This window comes from Drosophila arizonae, chromosome 3 (genome assembly GCF_054131065.1).
Source record: "Drosophila arizonae isolate 15081-1271.41 chromosome 3, UAZ_ARI_1.0, whole genome shotgun sequence".
In the NCBI taxonomy this organism is placed as follows: Eukaryota; Metazoa; Arthropoda; class Insecta; order Diptera; family Drosophilidae; genus Drosophila; species Drosophila arizonae.
Window position 1 is genome coordinate 84,959 of NC_142923.1, and position 18,728 is coordinate 103,686.

General features: G+C 34.8%; 2 protein-coding genes across 10 annotated transcripts; one reads left to right on the forward strand and one right to left on the reverse strand.

Annotated features, from left to right (window-relative positions):
* Window positions 1-7,363: 7,363 nt before the first annotated feature.
* On the reverse strand, window positions 7,364-15,107 carry l(2)gl (LLGL domain-containing protein l(2)gl). 7 transcript variants are annotated; one of them, XM_089466145.1, is made up of 10 exons: window positions 14,710-14,848; window positions 13,974-14,043; window positions 13,672-13,793; window positions 11,039-11,817; window positions 9,754-10,939; window positions 9,594-9,699; window positions 8,897-9,539; window positions 8,372-8,832; window positions 7,931-8,039; window positions 7,364-7,877 (listed from the first exon to the last, which is right to left on the reverse strand). In XM_089466145.1, exons 3-10 carry the CDS (start codon window positions 13,753-13,755, stop codon window positions 7,745-7,747), a joined length of 3,501 nt encoding a protein of 1,166 aa, XP_089322271.1. In that variant the 5' UTR covers window positions 13,756-13,793; window positions 13,974-14,043; window positions 14,710-14,848; the 3' UTR covers window positions 7,364-7,744. The 7 variants fall into 7 exon arrangements, 6 of the variants coding, with proteins under 6 accessions (XP_089322271.1, XP_089322272.1, XP_089322275.1 ...); XM_089466146.1 differs by having other exon boundaries at window positions 13,974-14,000; window positions 14,710-14,830; XR_016269524.1 differs by lacking the exon at window positions 13,974-14,043 and adding an exon at window positions 8,109-8,202 and having other exon boundaries at window positions 7,774-7,877; window positions 14,710-14,850.
* On the forward strand, window positions 15,037-18,647 carry mus304 (mutagen-sensitive 304). 3 transcript variants are annotated; one of them, XM_089466152.1, is made up of 5 exons: window positions 15,037-15,161; window positions 15,470-16,225; window positions 16,279-17,791; window positions 17,848-18,027; window positions 18,167-18,647. In XM_089466152.1, the coding sequence occupies exons 2-5, from the start codon at window positions 15,650-15,652 to the stop codon at window positions 18,406-18,408; spliced, it is 2,511 nt and encodes an 836-aa protein (XP_089322278.1). In that variant the 5' UTR covers window positions 15,037-15,161; window positions 15,470-15,649; the 3' UTR covers window positions 18,409-18,647. The 3 variants fall into 3 exon arrangements, with proteins under 3 accessions (XP_089322278.1, XP_089322276.1, XP_017856637.1); XM_089466150.1 differs by lacking the exon at window positions 15,037-15,161 and adding an exon at window positions 15,223-15,408; XM_018001148.2 differs by lacking the exon at window positions 15,037-15,161 and adding an exon at window positions 15,223-15,408 and having other exon boundaries at window positions 15,474-16,225.
* The last annotated feature ends 81 nt before the right edge of the window (window positions 18,648-18,728 follow it).

Here is an 18,728-nt window from a genome sequence, read left to right on the forward strand (position 1 = left end):
CTTATATCTTCTGAAATCGACGCGTTCATACATACGGACAGACGGACAGACGGACAGACGGACAGACGGACAGACGGACAGACGGACAGACAGACGGACAGGGCCAAATCAACTCAGCTCGTCACCCTGATCAAGAATATATATACTTTGTGGGGTCTGCCACGCCTCCTTCTCCCTGTTACATACATTTCAACAAAACCATTATACCCTGATTTCCCATTGAAAATGGGTTCAGGGTATAAAGAGATTATTAGTGTGTCTTTTCTATTGACATGCGAACAGAAAACAATAAAAACTAAACTAAATAATTATTACTTAAGTAACGTAAAAATACGAGAAATGCTGTAAAATGGCTGCTACTGGCACATCAGCCAATAAGAAACTGCTGGCACCATTTGCCAAAAACAAACTGATGGTTTATGTCTCGGCTTTCGACGATGACACGCCAACAACTTTGAAGAGAGCGGATGGCGGATGGCGCCAATTCCAATAAAAATGACAGAAATTTATGATGATGACATCGATTTTGCCAATTATGTCAATGATGATAATCTTCTTTTCCTTTCATTTATCTTCTTTCCTTTTCATATCATAGCATTCATATTTAATTGAATTGAATTCTTTTCTTTTCTTTTCTGTTTCTTTTATCTTCTCTACGTTTATCTTCTTTTCTTTTCATATCACATCATTCATATTTAATTGAATTTAATTTTTTTCTTTTCTTTTCTGTTTATTTTATCTTCTTTACGTTTCTTTTATATTCTCGCTCAAATTTATGATATTAAAAAGTCTTAAATCACTTATTTAGTGGTCATGAGCTAAATAAATTTATCTCCACCTCCCCCACCAAAATTGTCTGGAATGATGGAAAAAACATGCTGCAAAATGGCTGCTACTGGCACATCAGCCAATCAGAAACTTCTGGCACCATTTGGCAAAAACAAACTGATGGTTTATGTCTCGGCTTTCGATGATGACACACCAACAACATCGAAGAGAGCGGATGGTATTAACGCTGCGTGTAAGGCCACTACAGCTGCTGTTGCTGTTAATAACAGTGGCAGTGCAGTTGCTAAAGTTAGTGCTGCTTTTAATGCTGGTCTTTCGTCAACAGATGGCGCCAGTTCCAATAAAAATAACAGAAATTGATGCTGATGACATCTATGATGTCAATTATGTCAATGATGATAATGTCAACAACGAGGGCAATCTGGATAGGCTGAAGAAGAGGCCTACTCCATTTTGTTTTTATCTGCTCTTTCTTATATATGTAACGCACGGCTGCACAGCTATTTATTGTTGCACTTGTAAATATAATATTTTAAGCAACTTAAGGCGCCATGCTAATTCTAAAAATATACCTATGTACATTATTATATGAATAAAACATATCTCTCTATTCACTTCTCCTTTTTATATAGCTGCTGGACAGCTGCCAAAAACAAACTGATGGTTTATGTCTCGGCTTTCGACGATGACACGCCAACAACTTTGAAGAGAGCGGATGGCGGATGGCGCCAGTTCCAATAAAAATGACAGAAATTTATGATGATGACATCGATTTTGCCAATTATGTCAATGATGATAATCTTCTTTTCCTTTCTTTTATCTTCTTTTCTTTTCATATCATATCATTCATATTTAATTGAATTGAATTCTTTTCTTTTCTTTTCTGTTTCTTTTATCTTCTCTACGTTTATCTTCTTTTCTTTTCATATCACATCATTCATATTTAATTGAATTTAATTTTTTCTTTTCTTTTCTGTTTATTTTATCTTCTCTACGTTTCTTTTATATTCTCGCTCAAATTTATGATATTAAAAAGTCTTAAATCATTTATGTAGTGGTCATGAGCTAAATAAATTTATCTCCACCTCCCCCACCGAAATTGTCTGTAATGATGGAAAAAACATGCTGCAAAATGGCTGCTACTGGCACATCAGCCAATCAGAAACTTCTGGCACCATTTGCCAAAAACATACTGATGGTTTACGTCTCGGCTTTCGACGATGACACGCCAACAACTTTGAAGAGAGCGGATGGCGGATGGCGCCAATTCCAATAAAAATGACAGAAATTTATGATGATGACATCGATGATGCCAATTATGTCAATGATGATAATCTTCTTTTCCTTTCTTTTATCTTCTTTTCTTTTCATATCATATCATTCATATTTAATTAAATTGAATTTTTTTCTTTTCTCTTCTGTTTCTTTTATTTTCTCTACGTTTCTTTTATATTCTCGCTCAAATTTATGATATTAAAAAGTTTTAAATAAATAAATTTATCTCCACCTCCCCCACCAAAATTGTCTGGAATGATGGAAAAAACATGCTGCAAAATGGCTGCTACTGGCACATCAGCCAATCAGAAACTTTTGGCACCATTTGGCAAAAACAAACTGATGGTTTATGTCTCGGCTTTCGATGATGACACACCAACAACATCGAAGAGAGCGGATGGTATTAACGCTGCGTGTAAGGCCACTACAGCTGCTGTTGCTGTTAATAACAGTGGCAGTGCAGTTGCTAAAGTTAGTGCTGCTTTTGATGCTGGTCTTTCGTCAACAGATGGCGCCAATTCCAATAAAAATAACAAAAATTGATGCTGATGACATCTATGATGTCAATTATGTCAATGATGATAATGTCAACAACGAGGGCAATCTGGATAGGCTGAAGAAGAGGCCTACTCCATTTTGTTTTTATCTGCTCTTTCTTATATATGTAACGCACGGCTGCACAGCTATTTATTGTTGCACTTGTGAATATAATATTTTAAGCAACTTAAGGCGCCATGCTAATTCTAAAAATATACCTATGTACATTATTATATGAATAAAACATATCTCTCTATTCACTTCTCCTTTTTATATAGCTGCTGGACAGCTGTTATGAATGAGAGTAAAAGAATAAGAGATTATTAGTGTGTCTTTTCTATTGACATGCGAACAGAAAACAATAAAAACTAAACTAAATAATTATTACTTAAGTAACGTAAAAATACGAGAAATGCTGTAAAATGGCTGCTACTGGCACATCAGCCAATAAGAAACTGCTGGCACCATTTGCAAAAACAAAATGATGATAATCTTCTTTTCCTTTCATTTATCTTCTTTTCTTTTCATATCATAGCATTCATATTTAATTGAATTGATTTCTTTTCTTTTCTTTTCTGTTTCTTTTATCTTCTCTACGTTTATCTTCTTTTCTTTTCATATCACATCATTCATATTTAATTGAATTTAATTTTTTTCTTTTCTTTTCTGTTTATTTTATCTTCTCTACGTTTCTTTTATATTCTCGCTCAAATTTATGATATTAAAAAGTCTTAAATCATTTATTTAGTGGTCATGAGCTAAATAAATTTATCTCCACCTCCCCCACCAAAATTGTCTGGAATGATGGAAAAAACATGCTGCAAAATGGCTGCTACTGGCACATCAGCCAATCAGAAACTTCTGGCACCATTTGGCAAAAACAAACTGATGGTTTATGTCTCGGCTTTCGATGATGACACACCAACAACATCGAAGAGAGCGGATGGTATTAACGCTGCGTGTAAGGCCACTACAGCTGCTGTTGCTGTTAATAACAGTGGCAGTGCAGTTGCTAAAGTTAGTGCTGCTTTTGATGCTGGTCTTTCGTCAACAGATGGCGCCAGTTCCAATAAAAATAACAGAAATTGATGCTGATGACATCGATGATGTCAATTATGTCAATGATGATAATGTCAACAACGAGGGCAATCTGGATAGGCTGAAGAAGAGGCCTACTCCATTTTGTTTTTATCTGCTCTTTCTTATATATGTAACGCACGGCTGCACAGCTCTTTATTGTTGCACTTGTGAATATAATATTTTAAGCAACTTGAGGCGCCATGCTAATTCTAAAAATATACCTATGTACATTATTATATGAATAAAACATATCTCTCTATTCACTTCTCCTTTTTATATAGCTGCTGGACAGCTGTTATGAAGTAGAGTAAAAGAAAAAGAGATTATTAGTGTGTCTTTTCTATTGACATGCGAACAGAAAACAATAAAAACTAAACTAAATAATTATTACTTAAGTAACGTAAAAATACGAGAAATGCTGTAAAATGGCTGCTACTGGCACATCAGCCAATAAGAAACTGCTGGCACCATTTGCCAAAAACAAACTGATGGTTTATGTCTCGGCTTTCGACGATGACACGCCAACAACTTTGAAGAGAGCGGATGGCGGATGGCGCCAATTCCAATAAAAATGACAGAAATTTATGATGATGACATCGATTTTGCCAATTATGTCAATGATGATAATCTTCTTTTCCTTTCATTTATCTTCTTTCCTTTTCATATCATAGCATTCATATTTAATTGAATTGAATTCTTTTCTTTTCTGTTTCTTTTATCTTCTCTACGTTTATCTTCTTTTCTTTTCATATCACATCATTCATATTTAATTGAATTTAATTTTTTTCTTTTCTTTTCTGTTTATTTTATCTTCTTTACGTTTCTTTTATATTCTCGCTCAAATTTATGATATTAAAAAGTCTTAAATCACTTATTTAGTGGTCATGAGCCAAATAAATTTATCTCCACCTCCCCCACCAAAATTGTCTGGAATGATGGAAAAAACATGCTGCAAAATGGCTGCTACTGGCACATCAGCCAATCAGAAACTTCTGGCACCATTTGGCAAAAACAAACTGATGGTTTATGTCTCGGCTTTCGATGATGACACACCAACAACATCAAAGAGAGCGGATGGTATTAACGCTGCGTGTAAGGCCACTACAGCTGCTGTTGCTGTTAATAACAGTGGCAGTGCAGTTGCTAAAGTTAGTGCTGCTTTTGATGCTGGTCTTTCGTCAACAGATGGCGCCAGTTCCAATAAAAATAACAGAAATTGATGCTGATGACATCGATGATGTCAATTATGTCAATGATGATAATGTCAACAACGAGGGCAATCTGGATAGGCTGAAGAAGAGGCCTACTCCATTTTGTTTTTATCTGCTCTTTCTTATATATGTAACGCACGGCTGCACAGCTATTTATTGTTGCACTTGTAAATATAATATTTTAAGCAACTTAAGGCGCCATGCTAATTCTAAAAATATACCTATGTACATTATTATATGAATAAAACATATCTCTCTATTCACTTCTCCTTTTTATATAGCTGCTGGACAGCTGCCAAAAACAAACTGATGGTTTATGTCTCGGCTTTCGACGATGACACGCCAACAACTTTGAAGAGAGCGGATGGCGGATGGCGCCAGTTCCAATAAAAATGACAGAAATTTATGATGATGACATCGATTTTGCCAATTATGTCAATGATGATAATCTTCTTTTCCTTTCTTTTATCTTCTTTTCTTTTCATATCATATCATTCATATTTAATTGAATTGAATTCTTTTCTTTTCTTTTCTGTTTCTTTTATCTTCTCTACGTTTATCTTCTTTTCTTTTCATATGACATCATTCATATTTAATTGAATTTAATTTTCTCTTTTCTTTTCTGTTTATTTTATCTTCTCTACGTTTCTTTTATATTCTCGCTCAAATTTATGATATTAAAAAGTCTTAAATCATTTATTTAGTGGTCATGAGCTAAATAAATTTATCTCCACCTCCCCCACCAAAATTGTCTGGAATGATGGAAAAAACATGCTGCAAAATGGCTGCTACTGGCACATCAGCCAATCAGAAACTTCTGGCACCATTTGACAAAAACAAACTGATGGTTTATGTCTCGGCTTTCGATGATGACACGCCAACAACTTCGGTGAGAGCGGCTGGTATTAAGGCTGCGCGAGAGGCCACTACAGCGGCTATTGCTGTTAATAACAGTGGCAGTGTAGTTACTAAAGCCAGTGCTGCTGTTGATGCTGGTCTTTCGTCAACAGATGGCGCCAGTTCCAATAAATATTTCATAAATTTATGATGATCCATTATGACAATGTCAACAATGAGGGCAATCTGGATGGGCTGAAAAATAGGTCCACTCCATTTTATCTGCCCAATGTGCCAGAGATATTGCCAACGGTGCATTAACTTAGTTGCATATCGTTAGCTAGTTCAGCATTTTAAGCAGAATAATGACGAATCTCATAAGTATCAGTTGCAGGCGTATCGTCGCTAATTAGCGGCATTTCTCCTTTTTCGTCATAATTGGACACGTCGAGATTTACTAGAGAATTTGCGACTAGGCTACACAGATAAGGGCGGCAACATCAACAGAAAAATTTCATTAAATGAAGTTTTTGCCAATTATAAGCAACATTGTTCCTCTGCTAGCTGAATTTGAAAAGCATGCAGCAGTGAAATAATATGGCATCAGGTGCTATTGGCAATGACCTGCGCATCCAATTCGAGGATATTAAACACACAGTGCCATTATGGCAACACTTACCAGTGGCAATATTCAGATATAAAGTAACGTAAAAGTAAAGTTGAGCAGCTAAAACTGGTATCGATTGGTTCTACAGCAGTTGCGCCACTGGCAGAGCTTTCATAAATATTAATAATATTGAATATATTGGAGATAGAACTGCAGCCGATGAAAATAGCAGCTTCCACGAAATGCTGAAACTTGGGGATATTTAGTCAGAAAGTGTGGGTCGAGAGGCTAAACCGATTGACGCGGCACAATGCTACAGGTGACAATCATTTGGCCATATAAACAACTACTGCGGACGCCCAAACAGAAACAGCAGCAATTACAACCACAACAGCTAACAGTACAAAGCAAGGCACAAACGAAAGTGAAGGCAGCAACATCAACAAGTAACAAATACCGAAATTCTGTAAAATGCGCACAAATCTATATTTAAAATAGGGAGTCTACGGCATAGCCCCAAGATGGTACTCACATCCAAAAAAGTATCCATTTCAAGCTTCTGTGGCTCTAAAAATCTGTGAACCAAAAAATATATCATCCAATAATCAAATAATAACTATTTCCATTACAGTCATATCTAAAAAATTTCAAATTTACAACGCTCGATTTAAGAGAATTGAAATAGCGTGACTAATTATTATTATATATAAATAACAAACAAATTATTATTGAGCTTACATGAAAGTTGTCAATAAGTATATTACGGTATTGTTAACGGAGGACTGATGATTAGTATAATACAAAATGCAAAGTGCTTGAAAATTTTCACTTATAAAATTTGATGTATATTTTGTAACAGTTGAACATTTTTAAAATATTGATACATAAAATTTTGAATAAGATATTGATAAATTTTACATAAGTATTTTAATGTATACTTTTCTTTTTTAATACTTTATAAAACATGTAATGATATATTTCATTACATAAGGCAAAGGTGTTTTTAATTGTACTTTCCGTCAGTATATAAATATGAAAATATTTTTTAATAGTAATATGGTAATGTAACTTACTAAATTTAATAAACATTTTTAGTAGTTCTCAATTTTGTCAAATAGTAAAAAAAAACTGAATAGGTGTACATATATTAGAATTTGATCTGCTTATTAACTTATATAGTACATATATTTAAACTTTAAAATGTAGAAAAAGAAAATTGATTTTTGTTTACATTAAAAAAAAAACGGAGTGTCAAGTAAAATCGTTAAAGTCTAGCAGTGACTGATGCATTAACATAAAAGTTTAGGTAGATGAATTTTATATTATAAATTATTGAAAATAATGTACGCACTTATTTAAGTGCTAAAAATTGCGTAGTTTTTAAGAAAAAACTTTTCTATGATCTTGTCTAAAATTCGCTTTCTTCGTGTGTTGTAGTTTTAGTCTTCAAAGTTTCATTTTCTCCGTTGGTCTTTTCATGTGATATGCTTGTTATAACCGACTTTATGACGACAGAGCTAGTGCTTGTTTCTGTGGTATTGCTAAAAAATAAAACAGTAAGATATCGAAACAAAATCAAATGTTTTATACGTACCCTTTTGAAGCCAAATCTAGTAAATTTGGTATATTTATATTAGGCATATCCTTTATATTGACATTTGTTGTGGTCTGGTTTGTTTGTGTGCTAAGCACTGACAGACGACCTATCAAATTATTTTAAATATTATTAATCAAATACTTAGAGAAAATATTTAAAATATAATAAATTTTACATAGTCATGCAAGAACGGGTAACTTTCATGTGCCCTTAAAACTAATATCGCTAATTTATTGTCTACTATGTGTGCGATTTTTACTGCCATTAACCTAAAAACAGAGGTAAATAAGTAAGTTTTCATTTTAAATTTACAATAACAAATAGAATATTAGAAAAGGATGAACACGGTAAATGAGTCACTAACAACATGGAGCACCAAGACAGTGGAATTATTTGTGAAGTTATTGCTCAAACTAATTGTACGTATGTTTTACTTACCGACAGTTTCTTCTGTAGTTGTGGAACAAAGGGTTGTTGTAGTGGTATTCAAATGATCCCGCACAGAGTCGACTGTAATGTCACCGATAGAACTGGTGATTGTTTCATTGGCGCGATTAGGCGAATTGCTGATATTCAAACCGTTAGTAAGCGGAAGACTGTTATTTTCTAAGCTTAGCTCAAGCGCCTTAGCACGTTGTTTAGCAATTGGTGGTTCAGGTATGTTTGTATGGGCATTGTTTCCAGCACTATCATCGTTTGAATCGACATCTTTATCGCTATTATCTTCTTCGTTAGTTTGAATTGTAGACTCGTTGTCATCGTTCTCGATGGGTTGGACCTCAACTGCACCTGTGGGTTGTACAACTCGGAAGGTAGATAAAGCTATTCGTTGCAACTCTGAAGAAGACATCATATACAACGCCTCGCCGCTATTTGTAAAACATAGCGACGAAATACCACTGTAAAGAAAATTTAGTAAAGGAATAAAATCAATATGTACAGTATAATAGATTATCAACTAACTTGATGTCCTCACGTCTCACTGCAGCTGCATTTAATTGGCGCTTTAATTCTGGCACTGATAATACCATGATGTCGCCCATGTTAGTTAAACACATTAATGCCATCTCATGATAGATTTCACTATCGCACGCAGCTGAGCCTAGACTTGTATTTGCTACTCCATCCCCACCTTCGTGAGATCTCGCAGATTTCGTTGGACTGGTACCATTTATGCTTTGCAAAAGTTCATGAGAAACACGACAGCTAAATGAGCCAAAGTGTATGCGGCGTATACGGGCTCCTTCGTTAGCCGTCAACTTGTATTTGTTGATAGGCTTCAACTGGGGTAACGAAAAAACCTTAAACTGTTCCTCTGAAGCAATAAGAACACGATGGGGTGGAGTACCATTTTCCCCATAATTAAACTGGTCAACAGGGGATCCCATTTGGTCAAATATAGAAATGCCTATGACCGGTGCTCTATGCTTTAACTGAATTTCCTTGGCTAGCTGTGCAGATATTCGACGCGGTGTCTGTGGTGTTGCATTGCCACTAGCAGGTGGTCCAGCGGTGGCTGCAGTTTGTACTGGTGGTAAATGTAAAAGGAATACCGAAACAGTGCTTGCGTTTGTGGCAGACCACAAAGTTGGAGATGTTATATTAACTGAAAAAACAAAACCAAATTATTCCTGATATCCGAAATTTCTACCATACATACCATTCGTAATATAGGTTTTAGCGAAGAGTAGGCAACGCACCATAGACCCCATCCCATCGTCAGCACAGCGCGCTTCAATTTGTCTTTCAACAGGACGCGCTTCCAACTATAATAATATTATTGTTTATCTCTTTATAACAATGTAATCGTAAGTACTTACTGTAGTTGGCACATGATTGGTGGGATTATTGCGAGTAGATCTTCCTTTACGCAATTTACGAAACGATTCGCGAAGTGATTTCTTAAAGGATTTGCGACGCGAGAGTTGTTCGCCGGCACCAGTTAAATCGTTTGGATTTAATGTGCAACGGTGAAACACCGGTACAAAGTTTTTGAAATCAAATAACACCAAACCATGCGCAGTGCCTCCGGATACCAATCCCCAGTTAGCTTCTAACGCTAGGCTTGTAATGCTTGCTGGTGGAAGTACTTGCAACACGCCGGTTATGCTGACGCCATTTTCACTTATTGGCTCAGCATCTTCAGCTAATAAATTTGGACGGACGTTCAACTGATCGTGGCCTTTCCATACAAAACCATCACGATCACTAACCAAGTTCATAGAGCTGAACTTTAATACACCACGCTCCGCGGTATCACCGTTAAAATCAGCTATAACAATTTGTCCTGCTGTGCCCCCTACTATCAATTGACCTGTTTTGGGGCACAACGCAATTTTTTTTACTGCTAAGCGAGGATCGTCTGAATATGGATCAAATAGACCCGATTTGCGAAATGGTGGTTCTCCTTCATCAATTTGTTCATTGCCTTCAATTACAGCTGCGTCGTCGTGATTTTCATGACCAAAAATATTTGCTGTCTTAAAATTATATATCGGTTTAAGAAGCACTCCAGAACAATCCCAGAACTTAACGGAACCGTCTTCGTGACCAGTTAAAAGGATCTCGTATTCTTGCATTGATTCGTCAGAAGAGTCTACGAGTTCATCTGGTAGTACACCACCTGTTACGGGCCAGTCAATGCTGCTATAGTCAATGTCTTGTTCATCTCCAGCGAGTAAAATGCGTTTATACACAGCTTGTGAGACTTGTGAGGCTAGATAATTACAAGTCACGGCTGAAGCATGCACCGAGTGCAGATAAGGCGCTTTGACTGCTGGAACTTTAGCATCAGTGAGATCATACGCGCACAACTCTTCCTCAAGCAATACAACAAGCACTTGTAGGTCATCACTATTTTCCTTATATGTTACGAAGAAATCAATGACTTTGGACGTAAAATCAAGGCAGACCTTTTTCCCGTCGCTGCCGTGAACTGAAACGCAGTTATGATCACCATAAGCTGAGCGTGGCATTCCTCCAGAAAAAATGATTACATCATTAGCTCTAAATTACATAGAAAAAGAATTTTTTTAAATAGGTAATATAAAAACCAAACTGTAAAAAAAGTTAAAAAAAAAAAAACAAACAAACTCTTCAACCTACCCTCTCTTGCCTTTATAAAGCCTATTTATGCTCTTGCATGGGTCTGGACCATAAGGAACATAGTTTACATTTTTGGGTGGTTCTCCACTGGCTATGACCCAACTGGCATAAGAGCCATCTGCATGGTACCAATTGAATTCTGTGCCAGTCGAGTTGATAAACAAGCCGACACTTTGGCCATGACCGGGCGCAATGTAAGCGCGTTCAACAGCCGACTGTTCCAGGTCCCATAATACACAAAGTCCGCGATTGTAAGCAATGAGTAGTTTGTTAAGTGCGTTTGGCAGTTGGCGTATTGATTCTATAGCACCTGGATTGAGTTTGTAAGTTGATGGTACTTGTTCCAACACCACATCATGATAAATGACAGGTTCACGTATAGTAAACGATTTTAAGTCGAACTGATATATGTTGCCTCCTTCGGTTCCGATCCACACAAGATCTTTATTAAGTGAGCAGCATAATGAAGATACTTTTTTTAATTTTCCGTCGAAGGGAAGAGTTTTAATTGGCACTAGCGTCGTTCCCACGGGCTCCCACAATATAAGTTGATTGGCTGCAGTTAACGAGAGAACACGCCCAGTGCCATAAACCCACTCAAGTAGTTGAACGTTTAGTTCAGATGCTGAGTTATTGACCACGGTATGTTGTGCATATAACTCTACACCGGGTCGACCGAATACTTTGAGAGCTCCAGTCTGTGTTCCAATAGCCATAAGCTTTGAAACCGGATCGTACGCCAAAGCAGAGGGTTTATGCGGAAAGCCATGTTGAACGGTCTGTAATTGAAAAAAATAAATAAATAAATACATAAATAACATGTAAGCAGAAACTTACAGCATAAAAAAAATGAAAGTTTAAAATATTTTGTCAACTATTAGATTAAGTTAATTGACTGTAGGAGTGGCGATGACTACAAATGTAATTAAAAAATGATTTGACTTGAGCGCGTAATTTGAAGTTATTTGTCAATTTATCATTCCATTGATATATATATTTTAAATAAAAGGTTTACGATTACATTTTGTAGCCCTTGGAGCGTTGTCGTTATCAGAGCGGACGTTCTTTATAATTTAGGTCAGTTAATATTCTTAGTCATTCATATGGATAAGAATATTACTTACAATCAGACAAGAAAAATAAACTTAACCACAAAAAATGAAATATTTTACTTCATAGTTAATAATATTAATCATCTTGTACTAAGCTTCGTGCACCCTGAATTTTTTCTATGCATATATAGACAATGAACAAGCTGTGCAAATTAGAGATAACATCAGCTTATTAATTAAGCTAATAATTAGCTTTGCACTACTCCGATTAAAAAAAAAAAGTAAAGGCTAAATTTTTAAACCATTTTACGAGCACTTACGTTAACACGGGGAATAGCGTTAATCACAGTATTTAGCAGTGAATAAAGTCCATATACTTTAATTAACAATTCTTATTTTGACAGAGCATACATAGGTAAAGAAATTACTAGTCTTTGGCCTCATTACAGGTGCAGCATTTTTCACAATCGTAGTGACTGTATTTTGAAATCTTATCAGCTAGAAATACTGCGCCTATCAGTACCCACAAGATACACCCAATATATTTCCCCATTTATGTAGAGTACTATATAATTCTCTCACCGACCCATTTCCTCGGGTTGTACATAAAACAACCAACTTTATCTTATCTTTAATGTAGCGTTTACTTTTGGTAGTATGTATTTTTTGCCAGACTACGTTAGGAACATAACATTTTTATTTTGGGTTGATGACAATAAATGCATATAAGTTCCGTATATGTGTATAAATATTTAAATTTTATTTTTAATTACTTGGTTGGCTTCCATATATTTGAGGAATATTTTTAGTTATATATACACGTCTGAAAATTGAAAATTGGTAACACAGACTATGAATATTTTCACATTAATCATTACTACTATTTCTCATACCATATACAAATTGAACTTTTCATTATGTATTTCCCAAATTAATATCATAAAATAGGGAATAAATTTTGAGATAACTGAAAGATCACATAATAAATACAAACATTGCGCAAATGATAAACTGTTTGTGTTACTCATAATGGTGGTAGTTGTCAAAAACTGAAAAGTATAAATATGTGTCGATATTAATGGTACACTTTTATGTACAAATGTTTACGTTATGTATTTTTTCTTAGTGCTTAAATAGTACTACAAAACAGTTACATACAAGGTGACGCACTCTGGGTGATGTCACTGAATTAAACGTCGTAACCAACTTTGACTGGATGGATGATAGTGGCGACATTGAATGGCACGTGCATTCTCGACATTTTCGTATATAAATTATGTACAATTTAGGTCTTCGTTATCACCAATTATTTATTAAGTATTAATTATTTCTACCGTACAAATATGAAGGTATTATTCGCTTTATCCACTGTCGTCTGTGGCCATTTATGTCAAGTGTTAGATGCAAAAATTAGAAATTATTTAAAGTACACTACTAATTACATTAATATGTACAAGTTTCGCTCTAATACTCAATTCGCTTACTCTGACTCTAGTCAAGTTTTATTTGGCTTTTTTTTCATACACATTTAAAATTATGTAGTCCTGGAGCTAAGTAGGAAAAATTTATGTAAATACATACCTTACGATATGCAAAGAGCTCCTTCTGCAGTCGTTGTCGTTCAGCTGTTGGCTGTTGACCCTTTCCACGTATAAACTTCAACATAATTTTATTTTTGAACTTATGTCTGTCAATTCACAAGCCTGTAAAAGATGCATAAAATATATATATATTTTTATCTAATTAATAATTATGCTATTTATATACGAATTTGCTCAAGCAATTTAAGAAACCGAGAGCATGGGACAAATATAATTGGAAAACGTTCATTCCAAATGGAAAAAGAAAATGTTACCACATATCGTAATATGACCTCGACTTACCTAACTTGTTAAACAAGTTGTACTCAGCTATAAAATGAGCGCGGGATATTTTATGTAGGAGTAAAAATTACTTTAATGCATACAATTGTTAACACAATCATAAAAGAAAAAAAAACTATGAATCTTATATAAAATATAATATATATTGTATATATGAAATATATAAAAAAGAATTTGGGAGATTAGATAGGTTTTAAGCATACTTTTACCACTGTAAGTGAATGACTTAAACAATGATTCAATAAAAATATGTTAATGAACCCACTATTCAGCACAATGAACGAATGAAGACTTCTTTGAATAACATATACATATACACATATACATATGAAACCAAAATCATTAGATTACTACTGGTCATTTTGTATAGTATGCGTGCGTGACAGTAAGCCATCACGCATTTAAATACACAGCACTCTTGTTTTTGTTGCCATTCGTTAGGCGACGCCCGAAAATTTATTAGCATTCTTTGCAAAAAAAATATATATATATATACACATGTATTGCCAATATACTGAATATATAAAACAAAGGCAAAAAATAAGGAATTCAAAAATTAGTTAAAGTAGATGAAAATATGTTGGATGTTTTTATTAAAATAGAAAACATATACGCAATATTCACAAAAATTATCAGAGTGTGCTTGTATGGGAGAGGCCTATGCATACATACATACACATCAACGTTCACCTCGGCTGAGTCATAGATATAGAAATGCACAAATATGTAAACGTACTTTCTTAAATCACAATGTTTGCATAAATACTGAATGTACAGGAATGTATGTTTTGTTTTACTCAATATTGCGCCTGTGTTATCGTCGGTATCACTAATACAATTGCAGTTGCGCGGTGACAACCTAAGAGTTCCTGTTCTCATATATTTTTCCCCTTGAGTCTGTGCGCTTGCGAACTGACTCAAAAATATTTGCAATTGCTCAGTTAACCAAGTTAAGCCAATATTTATATTTATTTATATTGGTCTATTAAGCACTAGTTTAACAAGGTGAGTACGGGTTTTTTTTTATTCCGGCTCTTTGAAAAAATTACACGACGCGTTCATACCGAATTTTCTGTCAACTGTATCGACATCGAAAAAAGGCCAATCGATTGCAATTAGGGATGGAAAACCAGATAATTGACTATCGGACTACAAGGCGCAAATGTATTTACCAAAGTAATCGGCGACGTAAGTTCAATTGTTTTGATAATTTTAATAATTTGTTTTCACATTTCTATCGTATACAACGTATCGTTTATATTTATTTTTTAATAAAGATAAATTAATTAAAGAAGATCTGTAGGTGTCTATAATAATTTGCGTTTAAAATGAGGCAGTTCACTTATATTGCGATTCAGTTCATCCACTCATTTGTTCATCCGCATATCGTTAATGTTCTTAGCAGCTGCTCATCGTAAACAAAATTAAAGCAAATGTAAAATCGTCTCCATTTAGTTACATATGTGTAATAATTAATATTGTTGCTTTATTCGCAGGCAGGTAGAAAATAACAATAATTTTGTTAATGAATACGTATGTTCGTATACCAGTTATTATTATTGATAAAATAAATCTATGCGGCATCAAATAACTTGTATAATTACATGGACCTGCTAGTTGACACTGGAAACAAAATAATATAACAGAACACGTTCGTATATAAAATAAATTTAAAAATGGCTAAGCGGATTGTTCCAATTGATAAATTCGGAGCTGCAAAAAAATTTAAATTAGACATTAGCATAAATCGGGGCCGGACCAGCGAAACCACAAATATTGTAGAATTCTGGACGAGTGATGACGACGATGACGTTTTGTTAGCTACCCAAAAAGCAGAGGAAAATCAGCGTAAAACTGATGCTCAACCAAGCACGCAGAACGAATTCACCTTTAAAAAATTTGCTGCTCAAGCTCTGCATGCCACTACAAGCACACAAGAATTATTCAATGATGAGATGCTTAGAAACCGTCTCTCTTCAAATTTAACCATCGAAGAAATATTTGGGACAGATGAAACCAATGTGTTTTTACCTGATACTGAGTGTGGCAAAAAAACACATGTTGAGGTAGCCGATGTGAACAAAGCGGTCGATGCTTCTACAAGCCAGGCAACAGAAACAAGGCGTCAATTAGCACAGGAACGACAACTAAAATTTTTAATGGAACGTGTTGATTTACTCAAAAAGGAAAATGCCAAATTGCAGAGAGACTTAGCAGATAGTAACAATCAGGCTAGTACTAAGGAAGGCGAGGTGAGTATGTATAATATTGTTGAAGTCCTTTTACATATTTTACATTCCAAAAGGTTGGTCTACTACGCAACGAGCTCCGACAAGCGCGCAAGCTGCTCCAAGCTAGCAAGGTCGATAGACTAACGAAGGCGGAAGATGAGAAAAATGAGTGTAATGAAAAAATAGCTAATGCATTCAAGCAAATAAGAGCTAAAGATACAGAATTAAATTTTACAACCGTAGAATTTAGGGAACTTAAAATTAGGAATGCAAAATCGAACGAACGTAATCCTTTCAAAGGAATAGATTATGACGTGAATCGAAGGTTGCTCCGTATTGAAAATTTATGTATTGAAAGCCACTTTGCAAAACAAAGTTCCTCAAAACCCAAAGGATATATGTATGAGTTAACGAAAGAGAAACGCGCGCAAAAAAAGCAACGGACTTTCTTTGAAATGGAGCTAGAACAATTAGTTCTTAATTACTCGCAAATGCACTCTGAGTGTGCAAATTTTAAAGCTGTAATAAACCGTATATTTGCTTCTGCAGGCAGGGTCTTTACAGAATTTTGGTTTTATACCCAGAATTTAGAATTACCACAAACCTGTACGCTGTATCCCTATCGGCAGTTTATCACACACCCTGGTCAAAGTACAGAGATGCGGTGTTCGTTGATTCAACCTACTGCTTTATATGACATGGAACGAGGAGTCCTATTACGCCGCTATATTGGAACATTGGCGTTAATATGTCAAAATCAAAGCATCATTTCACACATGTTGTTAACAAGAAAGCATGATAAACACTGGATTTTAAAAATATTGAGCGAAGCGATTACTAATTTAAGTTACTCTTTTGAGGTTGTCGAACACTTAGGTGTTCTTGAAGCCACGTCTTCGCTTCTCCACAGTTTATTGAGTTATATGAATTCAGTTAAAGATTCAACGTCCGAATCTGAGAATGACCTTTTTCATTTACTAAAACAACTAGTGTTCACTCGACCAAGTCCCTGGGTTTTCCATAAGCTCAGCGCTTGTATGCTATTGTGCACACAAAAAAGTCAACTAATGGCAAGAATGTGTGTAAACTGCCCTAGCAACTGCTTCGTATCAGATCGGGTGCGTTCGCTTTACCGTTTTGGTCCGAGCTCTTGCTTAATACAGGTGTACGCGGGATTGCTTGAGTTAAGCTTTTATAGCGATTTGGCTTTTCATCCCAGCCGTTTTAAACTTTTGTTATCGGTGTGTGAGAATCATGTGCGCTTCGTTTACCAATGCTTCATAGCTACACCTGAATTTATACTAAGAATGCTTTCACTTCCATCATATACTGATGACGAGAAGGATAATGGCGACACATTGTCGAAAGTTGTCAGTATGAACTCTGATGCAAGTCCCAGTAATAATAAAGCGACTAATTTGTATATGTCATCACTCGAAGCAACAAACGTATCAACAATTTCTTTAGCCCCTACGAAAGAAGCACTTCAAGAAATCCGTTGTGAGTGCTATGTAAAACTTTGCCTAAGCGTTGTTACGATCGTTTATCAAATGATGTATCAGTGGATAAACCAAGATAATAAATTAGGTATGAATGTGTAAGGGTTGTAATAACGTCAATATATATAATATATGATTATTCAGATATTTCACAAGTTGGAAAAGTCTCACAGATTGCTCTGCATCTATTTACGCTTATCTTTCGTGAATATTACCTCTCCTGCCTTTTCCGAGACTCTGAAGAAACAACAAAACATTATTTATCTCTACTATGTAATTGGTGGCAATGTCATGCGCGACTTTTAAATTTCGAAGATGAACATAGTGAGTATAACTTAACTATATTTCTTACCGTATTATGATGTAAATTTATATTACCATCGGGTATTTTTTTTCTTAAACTGTCTAAAATGTTAAAAATATATCTATATCGTCAACATCTTTTATTTCGCTCTATTTACAGTGCGCTTTTTGAGACAATTAAAGGATTTGCATTTTATGTTAAAACCGTTGCACCAAGAAGGAAACCCCACCAATCCAAATGATGATATGAGCGAGTGGAAACGAATAGTGAGCAATGCTGATAGAAATATAGAGCCATATATTCAAACAAATACCCTACTTGATTTTGGACACTGGGACTTAATACATGATAGAGATAATTTTTTCAATGGCTTAAAAAGAAAATCTTATAATTTTGAATGAGGTAAAAAAAAAGTGATTATTTTCTAATTGTTGCAATTAACGCCCACAAATATACCTTGTCTAATCTGTAAATTTTTTGATTATAAAAAAGGATTTAATTAATAATACATAGATTTAATATAGATAGTAGAAGCAATTAGCCTAGGCTAGTTTTCTAGTTATCCTAAAATCTTGTACAGGTATTTTTAACCAATATTTAATAAAAAAATACATGAAATGTGTTGTCAAAAGTTATTAAATATATTTATTTGATTAGACAAATAATTAGTTATTGTAATACGTTTTTTTCTCAGGAGAACTAAATTGATAATATGATTTCG

What these genes read in the sequence shown, in the direction of transcription:
- mus304 (XM_089466152.1), top strand. Translation starts at nt 15,650, where the DNA reads ATGGCTAAGCGGATTGTTCCAATTGATAAATTCGGAGCTGCAAAAAAA. An exon ending in CTAGTACTAAGGAAGGCGAG is followed by an intron (nt 16,226 to 16,278) that starts GTGAGTATGTAT and finishes ACATTCCAAAAG; the next exon opens with GTTGGTCTACTACGCAACGA. An exon ending in AAATTTCGAAGATGAACATA is followed by an intron (nt 18,028 to 18,166) that starts GTGAGTATAACT and finishes CTCTATTTACAG; the next exon opens with TGCGCTTTTTGAGACAATTA.